Source organism: Gracilinanus agilis, chromosome 6 (genome assembly GCF_016433145.1).
Source record: "Gracilinanus agilis isolate LMUSP501 chromosome 6, AgileGrace, whole genome shotgun sequence".
Lineage (NCBI taxonomy): Eukaryota > Metazoa > Chordata > Mammalia > Didelphimorphia > Didelphidae > Gracilinanus > Gracilinanus agilis.
The window spans coordinates 147,843,446-147,863,134 of NC_058135.1; the positions used below are offsets into that span (position 1 = coordinate 147,843,446).

Here is a 19,689-nt window from a genome sequence, read left to right on the forward strand (position 1 = left end):
TTATGTGTGTGTGTTTCTTTATAAAGACATCAACCCTGCTTTATGGGAAGACATTTAAGCAGTATGATTGCAAACCTTTGAGTTGACTGTTTCCTCCTTGTCCAGTGCAAATTCATTAAATAGTACTTTTTAATAGATCTATGGAGGTGACTAGCAGGAGCTGGATGCATTGAATACAATAATGTCAATCCAATCGGATTCTAAGATGGGAGGGAAAGGAAAGGGATAAATTGGCTTTTAATGCTCCGATGTAGAAAGAACTACAGAAAGCTGTCTCAAAAATTCATCAGCAATTTTTCTCTGGCTTACCAAAGTAGCCCATGTTAGTCAATGATTCCACCAGGACACGCAAGGACAAAAGAAACAAGACTCATTCATGTTCTTTCATTCCTGTAAAAAAAAAAAAATTAAAATAGGAATTGCTCATTGGCTATGGGAGAGGAGTGGAAGGAGAGGAGGGAAAGAACATGAATCATGTAACCATGGGAAAATATTCTAAATCAATTAATTAAAATTAAAAAAAAGAAATAAAGTGGCTTTGATTACAAAAAAAGTGAAATGATAATAAATGAAAAGAAATTGAGTTATCTTTTAAAATCTAAAGTAATTTAAAATTATTCCTCAGCCCCTGAAAAAAGTCCCTGACTAGAATGCCAAGAAAATGTGAACATTCAACTTTGGACTGATAATTGTGATGAACTTAGCTAAATGAACTCCTTTGACACCAAATACGCAGGGCATCTAGGAAGTTCTTGCCAAATCAACTTCACTTTTGTCATCAGCACTTAAGACCAAGGTTTATCTTTCTGGATAAAGACTCAGCAGATCTCAATTACATTTTAACTTCTTTATCAATTCCTTTCATGATATATTTTAAAGCACAAGAAAGAAGGAACTTAGGAGCTAGTGAAAAGCTGAGTCATGAGGTCTAAGAAGTGAATTTCAATGTTTTTTGAAAGATGACAGATTGGTAATGGATGATCAATAAAGGTTCCATCTTGGACAAGTATCATGATTGTGTAAATACGGTTTTCACCCTTTACTTTGATTTTTGGTTTCAGAATTTTGATTTGAAGGATTGGAATCAGTTTTATAGTGATGTATTAAATAAGCTTTGAGTTTCTTTGTGGTTCAAATGTCAAAACTGTCTATTGAATCCATGGCATATATATACATATATATATGTATATATTCGTGTGAGAGAGTACAAATTTAGTGTCTTAAGGAAATCACATTGGTTCTTAACAGCAAATCAGTTATGGAAAGCTTACGTCAACATAATTTTGTTTTCAGTGAAATGTATTCAATTAATGTATACTTTTACTCTATTCATCTATTGATTGGGTGGTAGTAGGATATAGGAATTGTATGAGAAAGGGCCTCTAAATTCTAAGTTCTTATTGTCCTGGATGATGTTTCCAGAATCCACTTAATCTTCTTAGACTGATTTTAAAAGAAATTTAGGGGCACAATGTTGGCTCAGTGGATAGAGAGGCATGCATGGAGATGGTAAATCTTGGATTCAAATTTGGCCTCTGATACTTCCTAGCTTTTTGATCCTGAGCAAATCACTTAAGTCCAATTGCTTCCACCTTACTGCTTTTCTGCCTTGAAACCAATATTAGTATCAATTCTAAGATGGAAAGTAAGGTTAAAAAAATCATTCTATCTTTTTTTATGGATATCACCTCTGTTTTATGGGTGTTTCATTGATAAAGAAAACATGTAGGAATACATTTAAGCAATATGATTGCAAACCTGTGAGGCGACTATTTCCCCTTTTCCTTGACTAGTGCAAGTTCTTTAAATAGTCATTTTAATAGATCTATGGATCTATTTTTTATATATCTATGGTAGCTGGATGTATTGAATACAATAATGCCAATCCAATCTGCAACAATTAAGCTTCTGTTAGTAAGCTAAGGTATCAATTTTATCACCTTACTCCTTTTACATTTACTTATTTGGACATAAAAAAGATTCGTTTTGGGGTTACCAAGTGAAAGATGACAGATTGATAATGGATGATCAATAAAGGTTCCATTTTGGACAAGTATCATGATTATATAAATTTGTTCATGCCCAGACTTTAAGTTCAATGATTCGCCAAATGATAGAGCCATTGGAGAAACCAACACTTGATCTTCCTTTCTCTACTTAGCATACATAAATCTTGGTATTTGAAGGAATTGAGAGTCATCACAAAAATGAAAATAATTTTAATTTAGACTGAGATGATTATCATTATCACTTTTGAAGAAGGAAAGACCTTCCTAGAAATTCATGGACATGAAGTAAAATAATATTTAATTTTTTAAAAAGTGTATAGGTAATGGATGAGGAATAGGGAAGATATTATATAACACTACCTCCACAATAAACTGAGAAAATTAGACTCTTGTCAATACTCAAAATCTAGGGAAAAGAAGGAAGAAATAATTCTACGGCTTATATGTTCAGGTTGTCTGGTTATTTTTTAGAGTTCTATGCAAAAATATCTCCAAACCAGTTGAGAAAGAATGACTGTTGTCTGAGGACTTGAAGCTAGGAGAGATTCCTTACCTGAGAGAAACCAGTTGTTCACCTTTCCCACCTGAAGGTTGGAATTAAGATTTTCAAGCAAGAATCTACCATCTAACAGGAAAAGAAAACTCTTTTTGTATTGAAGAAGTATAGAGACTCAGAGTTTACTAAACTTTGATACAAGACATATTAGTTGACAATTTAGAACACTATTATCAAAGTTAGAACTTTTTTTATCCCACCCCTTTAAGCATTGATTACAGATCTTCAGATTCTAGTGTGGCCCTACTTCCATTAATCATTCACAGACAGAGTGAGTGGAATGGTTCAGCCTTAAATATTGAAAGCTATTCTCTGTGTGCATGCATTAGTAGAATATCTTTTTCAAACTCCTGTCATTTTGTTGAGCCTTCAAAAAATGACTCCAACTCTTTAGGGTTATAACTCCAAAAGGGTGCCTGATGTATTAGCTCCAGTGAGTGGGGTAACAAAAAAAGCAATTTGCAAAATTCCTGGCAGGATATCAAGTACTGCTAAAACAGGACATTTTTATTAATGAGATAACTTGGGATGTTTGGAAGAGGCAGTTCCCAATATTTTCAATCATTGAGACTATTTTATAACATGTCCCAGTCTATGAACTCAAAATCACCTGATAATCATGGAAGGAATATCAAACCTAGGTCTTTAAGATCTTTAAGGATTGGAGCAATACATTAGTTTTCCAACAAAAACTCTCCCAGTGGGATGAGAAATTGGCCTTCATGGGCAAGTAGTTAGAGTGTCAGGTCTGGAGATGGGAGTACCTGCTTTGAAATCTGGTCTGAGACATTTCCAAGCTATGTGGCCCCTAGGCAAGTCACTTAACCTTCATTGCCTAGCCCTTACTACTCTTTTGCCTTGGAACCTTTTTCCATTCTAAGATAGGAGGGAAAGGAAGGAAAGGAATAAATTTGCCATTGATTCTCTAACCTAGTAAGAGCTTCAGAAGGATTCTTAAAATTTTATCAACGATTTTTCTCTGGCTTACCAAAGTAGCCAGTGTTAGTCAATGATTCCAGCATGACATGCAAGGACAAAAGAATCAAACCTCATTCGTATTCTTTCATTATGAATTCTGCTCCTGTAAAAAAAATAATAATTTTTAAAAGGAAATGGAATTATCTTTTAAAACCTGAGTCATTTATACAGTGAAAATTTTATATTTATCTCTTTAGCTTGGAAGAGCTGGCTCCAATAGACCCCTAATACCAGTTCAAAATCTATGATCCTATCTAAACAAAATAAATTCTCTATCTCTCTGTCTCTGTCTGTCTGTCTCTTGTTTATTAAGTCATGTGAAGGATTAAATTGGGAGGGGTGGGGGCAGGAGTTTGATCAAAAGCCAGAGCGCAGTTTATTAAACACAAGACACTTAGTTTATTATTAGGAAATACAGAAAGGAAATAGGAAGGAGGAAAGTGAAAGTAATCTTATAATAGATTATAACTATACCCAAGATTCCAATCCTAACTAAAATTTTCTCTAACCCTAAATCTATCTGCCTCAGAGGGCAGTATCTTCTGCTAGGCTGAAGCTCTTGCCTACTCTCACTACTCTCTCTATCTGATAATATAACCACTATCTATCTACCTGTTTGCCCAAGTTTTCAATGATCAATAAGGCTATTAAAGCTTTATTCTGTTTCTCTGTCTCCAGTTAGAGTGTAAGCAACACACCCTCTCCCCAGGAGAGCCAGAGACAAAAGCCCTTTCCAACAGTCTGCTACTTACAAAATCACACTCAGCCACACCCTTCTAACTGTCACCAACTGCCAAGCGGCACAGTAGGGGGTCTCTAACTGCCAAACTGCACCGCAGGTCTCTTTTTGAAAATCATTATTGTTCCTTTTCCTCTTCAATGTAAAAAAGGAAAAATTAACAAAACTCTCTTAAGAGTTAGGAGCTGGGGATGGGGGAATGATAACTTTAGTAATTATATAATGGAAACATATATATATTTATATAACTCTCTTTTTTAAAATCCTCTCTTCTTTCATTTTTTATTTCTTATTTTCTAGTGTGTATTTATTCACTCAATAATCATTTTCATGCTTTATATCGATCTGCCTAGGATGGCCAAAGACATAGCCTTTCTGATGATATTCAGAGACCAATCAGTCCTTGAATCATAGATTTGGTGTTCCTGAAACAGGCAACAGCCAGTGATGGTGGCATAAAAGACAGAACCTGCATTCATACCTTTGGTACTTGCTGCAAGCGTGACCCCATGATCTCTCAGTTTTCCAAACTGTAGAGTGAAGAGTTTTGATCAGATGACTTTTTATTCTAAATCTACAGTTTGACGGTCAATCTATTATCATTGTTATTTCTCTTCCATGACTCTTTCAGTTCTCTTCTCCACTATCCTCTCATTTGGTGTTAATGTTGTTCAGTTCTTTCAGTTGTGTCTAACTCTTTGTTATCCCATTCGGTGTTTTCTTGGCAATGATATTAGTTGTTTGCTATTTCCTTCTGCAGCCCATCTTACAGATGAGAAAATTAAAACGAACAGTGGGAAGTGATTGGCTCATGATTACACAGCTATTAAGTGTTGAAAGCCAGATTTTAACTCAGGACTTCTAACTCCAAGCCTGGCATTGTGCTGTCCTCAGCTTTACCTCTCAATTTTCTATTTTGTTCACATTTTTTCACAATTTTGTCAAAAGGAGGTCCTCTGTTAAGCTGAGTTGTATGACATATGTGGTAAGGCCAGGATTATTCATTTCCCAACAAGAAAAATTACTTTTCCTTAATAGGCTCCAAATGTGTACTTGGGATCCAATTGACTCCTGCTTCCCCTCCATCTTGCTGATCACCTAAGAATTAAAAAAGTCCCATCCAAATGGAACACAGTCCCTTTGACGTGGTAGATTTCTGAAGACTAGGAGAGTTATCATACCCTATTCTAACCAAACCAAATGTATTTCCATGTGGCGTCAAGTAGGACTGTGTCCAGAGCAGCTGAGTATCACTGCATCCCTGCTGCATGGGCTTCCTCTGTTAAGGCAAAGTAAACCTTCTTCTCTTTACTGTTCATTGACTTGTGAGCATTTCATCCCAACATTGAACTCTTTTAGGCTTCTCTCATGTCTCACGTTTGGACTTCAGATTTTTTGTTTAGGTCTGGCTTATTCTTCAGGAACACTAGGAAATCTCTCATCCTATCAAATGTCCATTTTTCCCCCTGAAAGAATATACTCAGTTTTGCTGGATAGGTGACTCTGGGTTGTAAACCCAAATCTTTTGCTTTCCTGAATATCATATGCCATGCCTTTCAATCCTTTAATATAGGAGCTTCTAGGTCCTGTGTGATCCTGATTGTAGCTCCATGGTATTTGAATGGTTTCTTTCTGGCTTCTTGAAGAATTTTTCTCCTTAACTTCATGGCTCTTGAATGTAGCTATTATATTCCTCAAAACTGTGATTAGAGGATTCCTTTCTGGAAGTGATCTGTGAATTCTTTCAATTTCAATTTTATTTTCTTGTTCAAGTATCTCTGGGCAGTTGTCTGATAATTTCTTGTAATATGATGTTCAAGTTTTTTTTCTTGATCATGGCTTTCAGGTAGTCCAGTAATTCTCAGAAGGTCTTCCTAAATCAGTGATCCCCAAAATGGGCACTACCGCCCCCTGGTGGGTTCTGCAGCAATCCGGGTGTGTGTGTGTGTGTGTGTGTGTGTGTGTGTGTGTGTGTGGGAGGAGGGTGATGGCCACAGGTGCATTTATCTTTCCTATTAATTGCTATTAAAATTTTAAAAAAAAATTAATTTCCAGGGGGCAAAGTAATACTTTTTCTGTAAAGGGGGAGGTAGGCCAAAAAAGTTTGGGAATCACTGTCCTAGATCTATTTTCTAGTTCAGATGTTTTTTCAATAAGATCTTTATGTTTTCCTCTGTTTTTTCATTCCTTTGATTCTGCTTTATTGTTTCTTAGTTTCTCATGAAATCAGTTTCTGGGTGGTCAATTCTGATTTTTAAGGCCTGATTTTCCTCTGACAGTGTTTGGTTCTCTTTTTTCAAATGACCCATTTCTTCTTGCACCACTCCCTTTTCTCTTTGCATCATTATCCTTTCTTTTTACATCACTTTGATTTCTCTTCCCCACTTTTCCTCTGCCTCTCTTAATTGGTTTTTGAAATCTTTTTTGAACTGTAGGAGAATTTGTGTCAAATCCATATTTTTCTTTTTGACTTTGCCTGTGTTTCCTTTGCATTCACTGTCCCCTTCTGTGTCTGCACCTTGCTCTTTTTCTCCATATAAATTCTTTAGAATTAGGTGCTTTTTTATTGTTTGCACATTTTTCTCGTCTAAATATAAGTAGGCTCTGTTTTCTGGGAAGTTGTGGTGATACGGAGCAGCTCTGGTTCACTCCTCCTCAAACCCTGAGTAATTTAAAATCATTTCATAGTTCCTGAAAAATAACCCTGATTAGAATACCAAGAAAGAAAGTGAATGTTTAACTTTGGAATGAAAACTTTGGTGACCTTAGCTAAATGAACTCCTTTTACACCAAAGCCCATGCCATCTATGAAGCTCTTACCAAATCAACTTCACTTTTGCCATCAGCACCTAAGATCAAGGTTTATCTTTTTGGATAAAAACTAAACAGATCTCAATTAAATTTTAACTTCTTTATCAATTCGTCTCATGGTAAAATTTAGAACACATGAAGGAAGGAATCTAGCAGTTAGGGAAAAGCTCAGTCATGAGGGATAAGAAGTGGGTTTCAGTGTTTTTTGGTGCTATAGCTCCAGTGCTTGAGCTGTGGGTTCTGTAGTAAGATCCTAGAGTGGCCAATTGAGTATAGTCACAGGACAAATATGAAAACCATCCTAGATAAGCTTGCACAAAGGGGCCATGAAGTCACTGTACTGACATCCTGAGCCTCCATTCTTATTGATACTATCAAATCATCTGCTTTCAGATTTGAGGTTTTTCCTGTGCCATTCACTAATGAGAATGTTGTTGCTTATATTTGACAAAAGGATCAGTGAATATATCTATCAGTTGCCAAAACTTCCACCATGGGGTTATATTACAGAGATACAAGCTGCATTTTTGGACTCTTCAAAGTTTACCAAATAGATATGTGAGGATGTTGTTGTGAATAAGCAGCTTATGAAGGCATTGAAGGAAGCCAAATATAAAGTCATTTTTGCAGATGCTTTGTGTCCTTGTGCTGAGCTCATAGCAGAGATACTTGAAATCCCTCATGTCTATAGTCTTCACTTCACTGTGGGCAACACCTATGAAAACACTATGGGGGGGAGGGCAGCTGGGTAGCTCAGTGGATTGAGAGTCAAGCCTAGAGACGGGAGGTCGTAGGTTCAAATCTGGCCTCAGACACTTCCCAGCTGTGTGACCCTGGACAAGTCACTTGACCCCCATTGCCCACCCTTACTACTCTTCCACCAAGGAACCAATACACAGAAGTTAAGGGTTAAAAAAAACACTATGGAGGACTCCCATCCCCTCCTTCTTATGTGCCTCTACCCTTGACAGAATTGACTAACAAGATGACATTCACAGAGAAAGTGAAATATATGGTTTTTACCCTTTACTTTGACTTTTGGTTTCAGAATTTGGATGTCAAGTATTGGAATCAGTTTTACAGTGATGCATTAAGTAAGCTTAGGGGTTTTTTGTGCTTCATATGTCAAAACTGTCTATTCAATCCATGGCTTATATGTTTTAGTGTGAAAGAGTACAAATTTACTGTCTTAAGGAAATCACATTGGTTCCCCAGAGTGAAGTGGGTAAATAAACACTGGGGAGATAGTAGAGGAAGAAAGAGAATGATGGAGGAATTCTGGAGTGAGTTGGTTAACTGCCAAAACACTTAAAACACAAAGGAATCACACCCACTTCCACAAGTAATGGACAGGACTTGGGGAATGAGTAGAGACAGCACTCAGATAATGGCAGTTGAGACCAACTGTCCTTTAACTCTAGCCAGGGATTAAATGACACTATAGTGGGTCCTCTGGGTTGTGGAGAAGGAAAGAAACAGGAAGTTATAAAAGTAGTTTAATGAAGTTAGGGAAAGGGAAATGGGAGACGTTTTGACTAATCTAACAAGGAGAGCTCAAAGAACTGTCAGTTAGAATGGAGAGTTGGATGGCTTCTCTAACTCTAGCACAGACAGGCAGGAAGTCTGGCTAGAACAGGAGAGCCTGCTAAGGGGCTTAGGGGACAAGGGGATGCTCATGCCACATGAGATACTAATACAAGTTAAATCATAATGGTAGGGTAACTGGAACAAATCATTGGTCAGCCAGTAAAATCCACAAGACTAAGGAGAAATGAACTCTGGAATTGGTCTACCCAATTGCAGTGGCTTAACCTTTCCTCAGCCTAGGCTCAATGTTCACAACCAAGATCTCCAAAGATTTCAGGTTACAGACAATTAGCTGGGCCACAGCTGCTAAGCTCCTTCTTCCAGCCTTGACAGTTCACTCCAACTCCTTCTCTAGCTCCTGCTGCATTCTATCCAGAATGTCCACGACTGCTAACCAAGATCTTGCCTCTAGCTGCCTGTGCATTTCTACATATCTATATTAACAATAGCCAATCAGATATGGAAAGTTTGTATCAAAATAATTTAATTTTCAATTAAATATATGTAAGTGATGCATTCTTTTGCTCTCTGATCTCAAATTTGAGTTGGTACCAAACAGAAAAAAGGGGTCTTTATAATTTACATGAACTACATGAGAAAAGGTCTTTAAAAATCTGAATTCCCTTTGTTCAGGATGGTGTTTCCAGAATCCACTTAATTTCCTTAGATTGATTATAAAAGAAATTAAGGTGCACATAGTTGGCTCAGTAGATAGAGAGCCAGGCCTGGAGATGGGGAGATTCTGAGTTCAAATTAGATCTCAAACAATTCTTACCTGTGTGTCCCTGAGTATATCACTAACTCAAATTGCCTAGAGCAGTGATGGGGAAACTTTTAGAAATGGAGTGCCAAGTGGATCCCCACCCAACCTCCCAGACCAAGTGCTGTACCCATGTCCCACCCCCAGAGACCACATTCTGTGCCCCTCCCCCCATGGAATACCAGGATCTCCCTGCCCCTACCCTTACTCCACCCAAGGGAGGGAAGAAGAATTCTCAATGGACTGCTAGGCAGGGAGGCAGGTGAGAGAGTCAGGCTTGAGGAGAGGCAAGGGGCAAGGGGCACAAGCACTCTGTTTCCCTCTAGTTAAGTGAGCTATACTCCCCTCAAACCAAGGGGGGGGAAGCAAAAAAGCCCAAGCTTACAGGAAAACCCCTTATTTATAGGAAAATATAATCTTCAGGTTAAATGACACCATATGTCATTTAATGACCCATCATGTTCTAACCTTCTTGTCACCACTCTCATGCTCCACTTCTTGTAATAGTATGCTCACCCAAACCAGGACCTTCTTTATGTGGTATAATTTGCCCCATTTTACCTCTTACTTTACATTTCTTTTAGTACAATCTTCTTCCTAATTCAATCTTAGTACAATTTTTTTTCCTAATTAATTTTTTACATATCATCCTAAATAGCTTAATACCACACCCTCTGCCTATGTATATTTCTTCTATCTACCATGATAATGAAAATGATTCTGAAGAGTTACAGATATCATTTTTACATATAGGAGTATAATCAATTTGATCTTATTGAAGAGTTTAACATTTTTTCTTTCTTATTTACCTTTTTATAGTTCTCTTGAATTTTGTATTTGGACATCAATTTTTCCATTTAATTCTGGTTTTTCCTTTAGGAATGCTTGGTAATCTTCTATTTTATTAAATGACCTTACTTTCCCCTAAAAGTGTATAGTTAGTTTTGATGGATAAGCGATTCTTGGTTGTAGATCCAGTTCTTTTACCTTCTGGAATATCATATTCTAAGCCTTGTGGTCCTTCAGTGTGGAGGCTGCCAGATCCTGTGTAATCCTGTCTGGGGCTCAATGATATCTGAATTGTTTCTTTCTGGCCATTTCTAGTATTTTCTCCTTGACCTAGAAAATCTAAACTTGGCTATAACATTCCTGGGAGTTGTCATTTGGGGATTTAATGTAGTGGGTGATTTTTTAAAATTTAATTTCATTGATTAATTAAGAAAAATTTTCCATGGTTACATGATTCATAATCTTCCCCCATCCTTCTCCCACCACCCTCCCATAGCCAATGTGCAATTTCACTGGGTTTTACATGTGTCATTGATCAAGACCTATTTCCATATTATTGATATTTGCACTATGCTAATCATTTAGAGTTTGCATCCCAGATAATATGCCCATCAACTCATTTGGTCAAGTAGTTGTTTTTCTTCTGTGTTTCTGCTCCCACAGTTCTGTCTCTGGCTGTGGATAACATTCTTTCTCATAAGTCACTCAGAAATGTTTTGGTTGATTGCATTGCTACTAGTAGAGAAATCCATTACGACAGATTGTGCCACAGTGTATTTGTCTCTGTATATAAGTTTATTCTGGTTCTGCTCCTTTCACTCCAAAATCAAGAGTGATTTTGAATGGAGTTTCTCTTTTTAATTCTTGCTGCTGATTTTTGTTGGAAATATATAGAAATGCTTATGATTTATATGGCTTTCTTTTGTATCATGCATCTTTGCTAAAATAATTTATTATATCTTCTACCTTTTTGGTTGATTTTTTAGTACTCTCTAAGTATAACATCATATCATCTGCAAAGAGTGATAATTTAGTCTCCTCATTGCCTACTTTGATCCCTTCAATTTATTTTTCTTCTCTAATTGCTACTGCTAGCGTTTCTAGAACAATATTATCTATATTTTATGTGTAAATAAAATATAGTATCTATAATCTATATCTATACTATCTATAATAGTATCTAGTACAATAATACCACAGGGATAATAGCTCTCCTGGCATCATTCCTAATCTTATTGGGAAGGCTCCTAACTAATCACTTACATTTTAACTTCTTTATTGATTCCTTTTGTAATATAACCAGGAATTCGTGATGGAAAGAACATAGTAGTTTGTAAAGCAAGAATGAGCAAGATGTCTGTGAAATGGGTTTCAGCTCTATTGCTGCTACAGCTATGCCTCTTTAGCTGTGGGTCTTGTGGGAAGGTCCTGGTGTGGCCTATGGAGTATAGTCACTGGCTCAATATGAAGGCCATCCTGGATGAACTTATAGAGAAGGGCCATGAGGTGACTGTGCTAACACCTGCTGCTACTGTTTTGGTGGATCCCAATAATTCATCAGCTCTCCATTTTGAGGTTTTTCCTGTGCTACCCAATCAAGAAGATTTAGCTTTATTTGTTGAAAAATGGATCACATTTTGGATTTATGAAATGCCAAATCTTTCATTAATGGAATATGTTGCCAGCCTACAAGAAATTTTTTTTCACTATTCCAGATTTGTGAAAAAGAACTGTGAGAGTGCTGTTCTGAACAAAGAACTTATGAAAAGATTGAAGAAAGCCAGATACGAAGTTATTCTTGCAGATGCTGTATGTCCTTGTGCTGAGCTCATAGCAGAGATACTTGAAATCCCTCTTGTCTATAGTATTCGCCTTACCTTCGGCAATACCTATGAAAAATACTGTGCAGGAATCCCATCCCCTCCTTCCTATGTGCCTCTACCCTTGACAGAATTGACTGACAAGATGACATTCATGGAGAGAGTGAAAAATATGGTTTTCACCCTTTACTTTGACTTTTGGTTTCAGAGTTTTGATTTGAAGGATTGGAATCAGTTTTATAGTGATATATTAGGTAAGCTTTGGGGTTCTTTCTGGTTTCTGGTTCTTTCTTTCTACTGAATCCATAGTTTACATTAGTTGAAAGTGTACAAATTTAGTGTCTTAAGGAAATCACATTAGTTTCCCATAGCCAAACAAATATTATGTCAAAATAATTTAATTTTCAGTGAAATCTATATAACTGATATATACTTTTACTCTATGATCTTAAATTTGAGTTGGTACAAAAAAGGAGTGGTGATAGTTTATAGGAATTATATGAGAAAGGGCTTCTAAAGTTGTTTGTGATGATACTTCCAGAATCCACATAAAATCATTAGATTGATTTTAAAAGAAATTTCAGGTCACATAGTTGGCTCAGTTGATAGAGAGCCAGGCTTAGAGAGGGGAAATCCTGGATATAAATTTGGCCTCAGATACTCCAACTTTTTGACCCTGAGCAAATCACTTAACTCCAATTGCTTACTCCTTACTGCTTTTCTGCCTTGAAACCAATATTAGTATCAATTCTAAGACAAAAATTAAGAGTTTCCAAAAAAATTTTATTTTGTCCTTTTTGATGGCTATCACCTCTGTTTTATGTGTATGTGTTTCTTTGACAAAGATATCAACCCTGCTTTGTGGAAATACATTTAAGAAATATCACTACAAACCTTTGAGGTGACTCATTCCCCTTTTCCTTGACCAACATAAACTTCTTTAAATAGTCATTTTAATAGATCTACAGAGGTGACTAGCTGTATTAACTGTCTGTATTGAATACAATAATATCAATCAAATCTGCAACAGATAAGGTTCTGGAAGTAAGCTAAGATATCATTTTATCACTGTACTTCTTTTACTTTTTAATTATTTGGACATGGAAGAGCTTTCTGTTTTTAGGTCATCTAGTGAGAGCTGACAGATTTATAATGAATGATAGTTTTGGAACCTTCAAGATGTTTTCACTTTTTACACAGAAAAGACCCAATCTCTGACAAATAGTGGTGATAATGGGCACCATTGCTTCATTCCTGATCTTATTTGGAAGGCTTTTAACTTATCCAAATCATAGATCATACTTGCTAATGGTTTTGATGCTTATTATTTTGAGAAAAGTTCCTTTTATTCCTATGTGTCCTAGTGTTTTCAATAGGAAGGGTGGTTGTATTTTCTCAAAGGCTTTTTCTGTATCTATAAAGATAATTATGTGATTCTTATTAGTTTGATTATTGACATGGGCAATTATGCAGACGGTTTTCCTAATATTGAAAGATCCTTACATTTCTGATATGAATCCTACCTGGTCATAGTGAATAATCCTTGTGATAACTTGATATAGTCTTCTAGCTATTATTTTATTTAAGATTTTTGCATCTATGTTCATTAAGGAAATTGATCTATGGTTTTATTTCTCTGTTTTTTGTCTTTCTGGCTTAGGAATCAATACCATATTTGTGTCATAAAAAGAACTCGATAAGACTTCTTCATTGCTTATTTCATCATATAGTTTGTAGAATATTAGGATTACTTGTTCTTTAAATATTTCATAGAACTCACTTGTGAATCCATGTGGTCCTGGGGATTTTTTCTTAGGGATTTCCTTGATAGCTTGTTCAAGTTCTTTTTCTGATATGGGATTATTTAAGTATTCTATTTCCTGTTTTGTTAATCTAGACAATTTATATTGTTGTAAATATTTGTCCATTTCACCTATAATGCCATATTTATTGTCATATAATTGTGTGAAATAACTTTTAATAATTGCTTCAGTTTCCTCTTCATTAGAGGTGAAATCCCCATTTCCATTCATGATACTGTTAATTTGATACTCTTCTTTCTTTTTTAATTAGATTAACCAATACTTTATATTATTTGTGTTTTTTTTAATAAAAATCCCAAATGATATTTACTAGTTTAATAGTTATTTTACTTTCTATTTTATTCATTTCTCCTTTGGTTTTAAGATTTCCAATTTGGTCTCTGAGAGTCTTTAATTTGTTCTTTTTTTTGTTGTATGCCAAATTTATTGATCCCCTCCTTTTTTTTGTTAATATAGGCACTCAGGGATATAAATTTAGAGTTATCCGTTCTATTTTAACTTCCTCATTTATTGTTTTTGTGATATAACCAGTGGCTTTTGAAGGAAAGAATCTAGTTGTTTGTCAACTGGGAATAACCATGATGTCTGAGAAATGGGTTTCAGCTCTTTTGCTACTGCAGCTACGCTGTTTTACCTGTAGGTCCTATGCAAAGGTCTTTGGATAAATGATGGAATATGGTCACTGGTTCGATTAATATCATCAAAATCACTCATTTTGCTTTCTGTAATATTTTCTATCTCTTGCTTGGTCTTAAATTCCTTCCTTTCCCACAGATCTGATATGTATATTATTCTATGTTCACCTAATTTATTTATGATATCCCTCTTTATATTTAAGTCATTTACTCAATTTGAATTCATCTTGGTATAGGGTGAGAGATGCTGATCGAAATATAATTTTCCCCATTTTCCAATTTTCCAAACAGTTTTTGTCAAATATTATGTTCTTATTCTGAAATCTGGGATCTTTGGATTTATCAAACACTTGCTTGGTGAGATCATTTACCCCCAGTCTATTCCATTCATCCTCCCTTCTTTCTGTTACCCAGTAACATATTGTTTTGATGACCACTGCTTTATAGTTCAGTTTAAGATCTGGCACTGCTATACCCCCCCCCCATCCTTCACATTTTTTTTCATTATTTTCCTTGATCTTCTTGATCATTTGTTCTTCCAGATGAATTTTGTTATTATTTTTTCTAATTCTCTAATATAGTTTTTTGGTAGTTTGATAGGTATTCCACTGAATAAGTAAATTAATTTAGGTAGGACAGTCCTTTTTATTATATTACATCATCCTACTCTTGAGCAATTAATGTTTATCTAATTGCTTAGATCTAATTTTCTTTATGTAGAAAGTATTTTGTAATTGTTTCAATATAATTCCTGTGTTTGACTGGGGAGATAGATTCCCAAAATTTTATATTATCAAGAATGATTTTGAATGCACTTTCTCGCTTTAATTCTTCCTGCTGATTTTTGTTGGAAATATGTAGAAATGCTGATGATTTATGTGGCTTTATTTTGTATCCTGCAACTTTGCCAAAGTTACTGATTATTTCCACTATCTTTAGTTGATTTTCTACAATTCTCTAAGTATACCATCATACCATCTGCAAAGAGTGTTTAGTTTAGTTTCCTCATTGCCCATGTAAGACTAAGAATGAATGACTACTCCAAGAATTTAAATTTATAGGATTTAATAACAACAAAGTGAGAGTGAAGGGCATTCCTTCAGCCAAATGAGCAGAGCAAAGAGCCAGAGAACCACACCTGCCGCACTCAAGCCAAACCTAAAGTCCAAAAGTCCCCTCAGCATGGGTTTCAGCAAATTTATAAACAAAACTACGCCAGGGCGCAACACAGAGACACAAGACAAGGGAACCTCAGGAAGAGTAAAAGATTCTGGTAGATGAAGTCCAAAGGGTTAAACTTTTTTCAATGCACAACTGCTTTGATCACTTCAATTTCTTTTTCTTCTCTAATTGCTACTACTAGCATTTCTAGTACAATATTATATACTAGTGGAGATATTTGGCATCCTTATATCATTCCTGATCTTATTGGGAAGGCTACTAACTTAGTTACATTTTAACTTCCTTATTGACTCCTTTTGTAATATAAACAGGAATTCATATGGAACGATCATAATAGTTTGAAAAGCAGGAATAAGCATGACGTCTGAGAAATGGGTTTCAGCTCTATTGCTGCTACAGCTATGCCTCTTCAGCTGTGGGTCCTGTGGGAAGGTCCTGGTGTGGCCTATGGACTATAGTCACTGGCTCAATATGAAGGCTATCTTGGATGAACTTATAGAGAGGGGCCATGAGGTGACAGTGCTGACACCCTCTGATACTGTTTTGGTGGATCCCAATAATTCATCAGCTCTACATTTTGAGGTTTTTCCTGTGCCGACCAATCAAGAGAATGCAGCACTCTCCTTTGAAAAACTGGTTATATTTTGGACTTATGAATTGCCAAATCTTTCATTAATAGAATATGTTGCCAATCTTCATGAAATTCTTTCTCAGTCTTCCAGACTTTTGAAACAGAACTGTGAGAGTGCTGTTCTGAACAAAGAACTTGTAAAAAGATTGAAGGAAGCCAGATATGATGTTGTTCTCTCAGATGCTATATGTTTTTGTTCTGAGCTCATAGCAGAGATACTTGAAATCCCCTTTGTCTACAGTCTTCGCTTCTCTGTTGGCAACACCTTTGAAAAACACTGTGGAGGACTCCCATGCCCTCCTTCCTTTGTGCCTCTACCCTTGACAGCATTGACTGACAAGATGACCTTCATGGAGAAAGTGAAAAATATGGTTATTACCCTTTACCTCGACTTATGGTTTCAGAATTTTTATTTGAAGGATTGGGATCAGTTTTACAGTGATGTATTAGGTAAGCTTTGGGTTTCTTTGTGATTCATATGTCAATACTGCCTATTGAATCTATGACTTATATGTTTGAGTGTAAAAGAGTACAAATTTAGTGTCTCTAGGAAATCACATTGGTTGTCAACAGCAAATCAGGTATAGAAAGCTTCTGTGAAAATGGGTTCGTTTTCAGTGAAATGCATTTAACTGATGTATACTTTTACTCTATGATCTTAAATTTGCTTTGGTACAAAAGAGAAAAATGGGGTGGTGGTAGTTTATAGGAATTGTATGAGAAAGGGCCTCTAAAGTCTACGTTCTTATTGTTCTGGATGATGTTTCCAGAGTCCACTTAATCTCCTTAGACTGATTTTAAAAGAAATTTAGGGGTACATAGTTGACTCAGTGGACAGAGTCAGGCACTGAGATGGGAAATCCTGGGTTCAAATTTGGCCTCAGGCACTTCCTAGCTGTTTGATGCTGTGCAAATCACTTACCTCCAATTGCTTACCCCTTACTGCTCTTCTGCCTTGAAACCAATATTAGTATCCATTCTAAGACAGAAGGTAAAGGTTTAAAAAAAATTCTTTCCTTTTTGATGGATATCACCTTTGTTTTATGTGTGTGTGTTTCTTTGATAAAGATATCAACTCTCCTTCTTTGGAATACATTTAAGCAATATGATTTCAAACCTCTGAGTTGACTGTTTCTCCTTTTCCTTTATCAATGCAAATTCTTTTAAAAACCATTTTAGCAGATCTTTGGAGGTGACTCGCAGTAGCTGGCTGTATTGAATACAATAATGCCAATCCAATCTGCAACAGTTAAGGTTCTGATTAATAAGCTATCATTTTATCACCTAACTCCTTTGCCTTTAACTTATTTGGACATAGAAAAGTCTTGTTTTTAGATCATCGAGTGAGAGATGACTGATTCATAATGGACAATAGTTTTGGAACCTTAAAAATGGCTTCTCATTTAATGTACAGAAGGCTCCATCTCTGACAAATATCAGGATTGTGTAAATTATGTTCATGTCCCAGACTTTAGTTTCAGTGATTAGTTAGATGATAGAGACTTTGTAGAATTCCACACTTGATCTCCCCTTCTTTACTTAGAATGCATAAACCTTGGTATTTAAAGGAATTAAGAATCATCACAAAAATAACAACAATTTCCATTTAGACTGATATGATTATCATCATCATGTTGGAAGAAGGAAAGACCTTCTTAGTAGTTTATGACATGAAGTAAAATAATATTGAATTTTCAAAAATTGCATAGGTAATGGATGAGGAATGGAGGAGATATTACATAACACTACCTCCACAATAAACTAAGAAAATTTGACACTTGTCAGTACTCAAAATATAGGGAAAAGAAGGAAGAAAGGACTCTGCAAGTTATAGGGTCAGGTTGTCTAGTTATTTTTTAGAGTTTTGTGCAAAAATATCTCTAAGACAGTTGAGTAAGAATGACAGTTTTCTGAGGACATGAACCTAGGAGAGGATCCTTACCTGGGAGACACTCACTAGTTGCTCAACTTTCCCACCTGAAAGATGAAATCAAGATTTTAGAGCAAGAATCCACCATCCAACAGGAAAGAGAAAACTCCTTTTTGGTTGAAGAAGTATAGAGGCTCAGAATTTCTTAAACATTGATACAACATGTTAGTTGATAACCTAGAACACTATTATCAAAGTTAGAACTTTTTATCCTACCCCTTTAAGCACTGCAAGGAATAAAGGAATAAATTGGCCTTTGATGCTCTGGCCTAGTAAAAAAGCTACAGAAAGATGTCTTAAAAATTCATCAGCTGGGGGCAGCTGGGTAGCTCAGTGGATTAAGAGCTAAGCCTAGAGACGGGAGGTCCTAGGTTCAAATCCGGCCTCAGACACTTCCCAGCTGTGTGACCCTGGGCTAGTCACTTGACCCCCATTGCCCACCCTTACCACTCTTCCACCAAGGAACCAATATACAGAAGTTAAGGGTTTAAAAAAAAAATTCATCAGCGATTTTTCTCTGGCTGACCAAAGTAGCCAATGTTAGTCAGTGACTCCAGCATGACATGCAAGGACAAAAGAATCAAGACTCATTCATGTCCTTTCCTTATGAAAACTGCTCCTGAAAAAAAAACATAATTTAAAAAAGGAAATGGAGTTATCCTTTTTTAATAGCTGAGTAATTTAAAACCATTTCTCAGTCCCTCAAATAGACCTCTAAATAGAATGCCAAGAAAGAAAGTGAACATTCAACTCTGGACTGAATACTTTGGTGAACTCAGCTAAATAAACTCCTTTGACACCAAATCCCCAGGCTATCTATGAAGCTCTTGCGAAATCAACTTCACTTTTGCCATCAGCACTTAAGACCAAGGTTTATCTTTCTGGATAAAGACTCAACAAAACTCAATTGCTTTCTAACTTCTTTATCAATTCCTTTCAAGATTTAACTTAGAGCACATGAAAGAAGGAAGTGAGCAGTAAATGAGAAGCTCAATCATGAGGTCTAAGAAGTGGGTTTCTCTTTTTTTTGGTGCTGCAGCTCTTGTGCTTTAGCTGTGGTCCTGTGGGAAGATCTAGTGTGGCCAACTGAGTATAGTCCCTGTGTAAATATGAAGACTCTTCTTCTGTTGAGATCACCCTATTTTTAAATGATGCAACATGCCTTTTGAATTCCTAGGAAAGTATCTGAAAGTCCAGTAATGCAAAACCAAATTGCAAAAATTCCTGGCCGAATATCAAGTACTGCTAGAACAGGACATTATTATTAGTGAGATTACTTGGGATGTTTGAAAGAGGCAATGCCCAGTATTTTCAATCAATGAGCCTGTTTTATAAGTCCATGAATTCAAACACACCTGATAAACATAGGTCTTTAAGGTCACAAAGGCTGGAACAATACATGAGTTTCCAACAAGAACTCTCCAAATGGAATCGGTCAT

The 19,689-nt window shown here is 36.1% G+C and overlaps 1 protein-coding gene across 11 annotated transcripts in view; it reads left to right on the forward strand.

The window, feature by feature from the left end:
• The window catches only part of LOC123251536 (UDP-glucuronosyltransferase 2B31-like), a 151,147-nt gene that overhangs the window by 105,167 nt on the left and 26,291 nt on the right, over positions 1-19,689 (forward strand). For 2 of the 11 annotated variants that reach the window (XM_044680825.1, XM_044680826.1), the window contains exons 1-2: positions 11,583-11,813; positions 16,404-16,487. The exons of 1 other annotated variant lie outside the window; for it this stretch is intronic. In XM_044680825.1, the coding sequence (XP_044536760.1) occupies positions 11,583-11,813; positions 16,404-16,487 (315 nt within the window). Of the gene's footprint in view, positions 1-11,573; positions 12,304-13,822; positions 13,832-16,046; positions 16,272-16,403; positions 16,771-19,689 lie in introns of those variants that run through there. 8 more of the 11 variants (XM_044680816.1, XM_044680824.1, XM_044680818.1 and 5 more) reach the window with 8 other exon arrangements.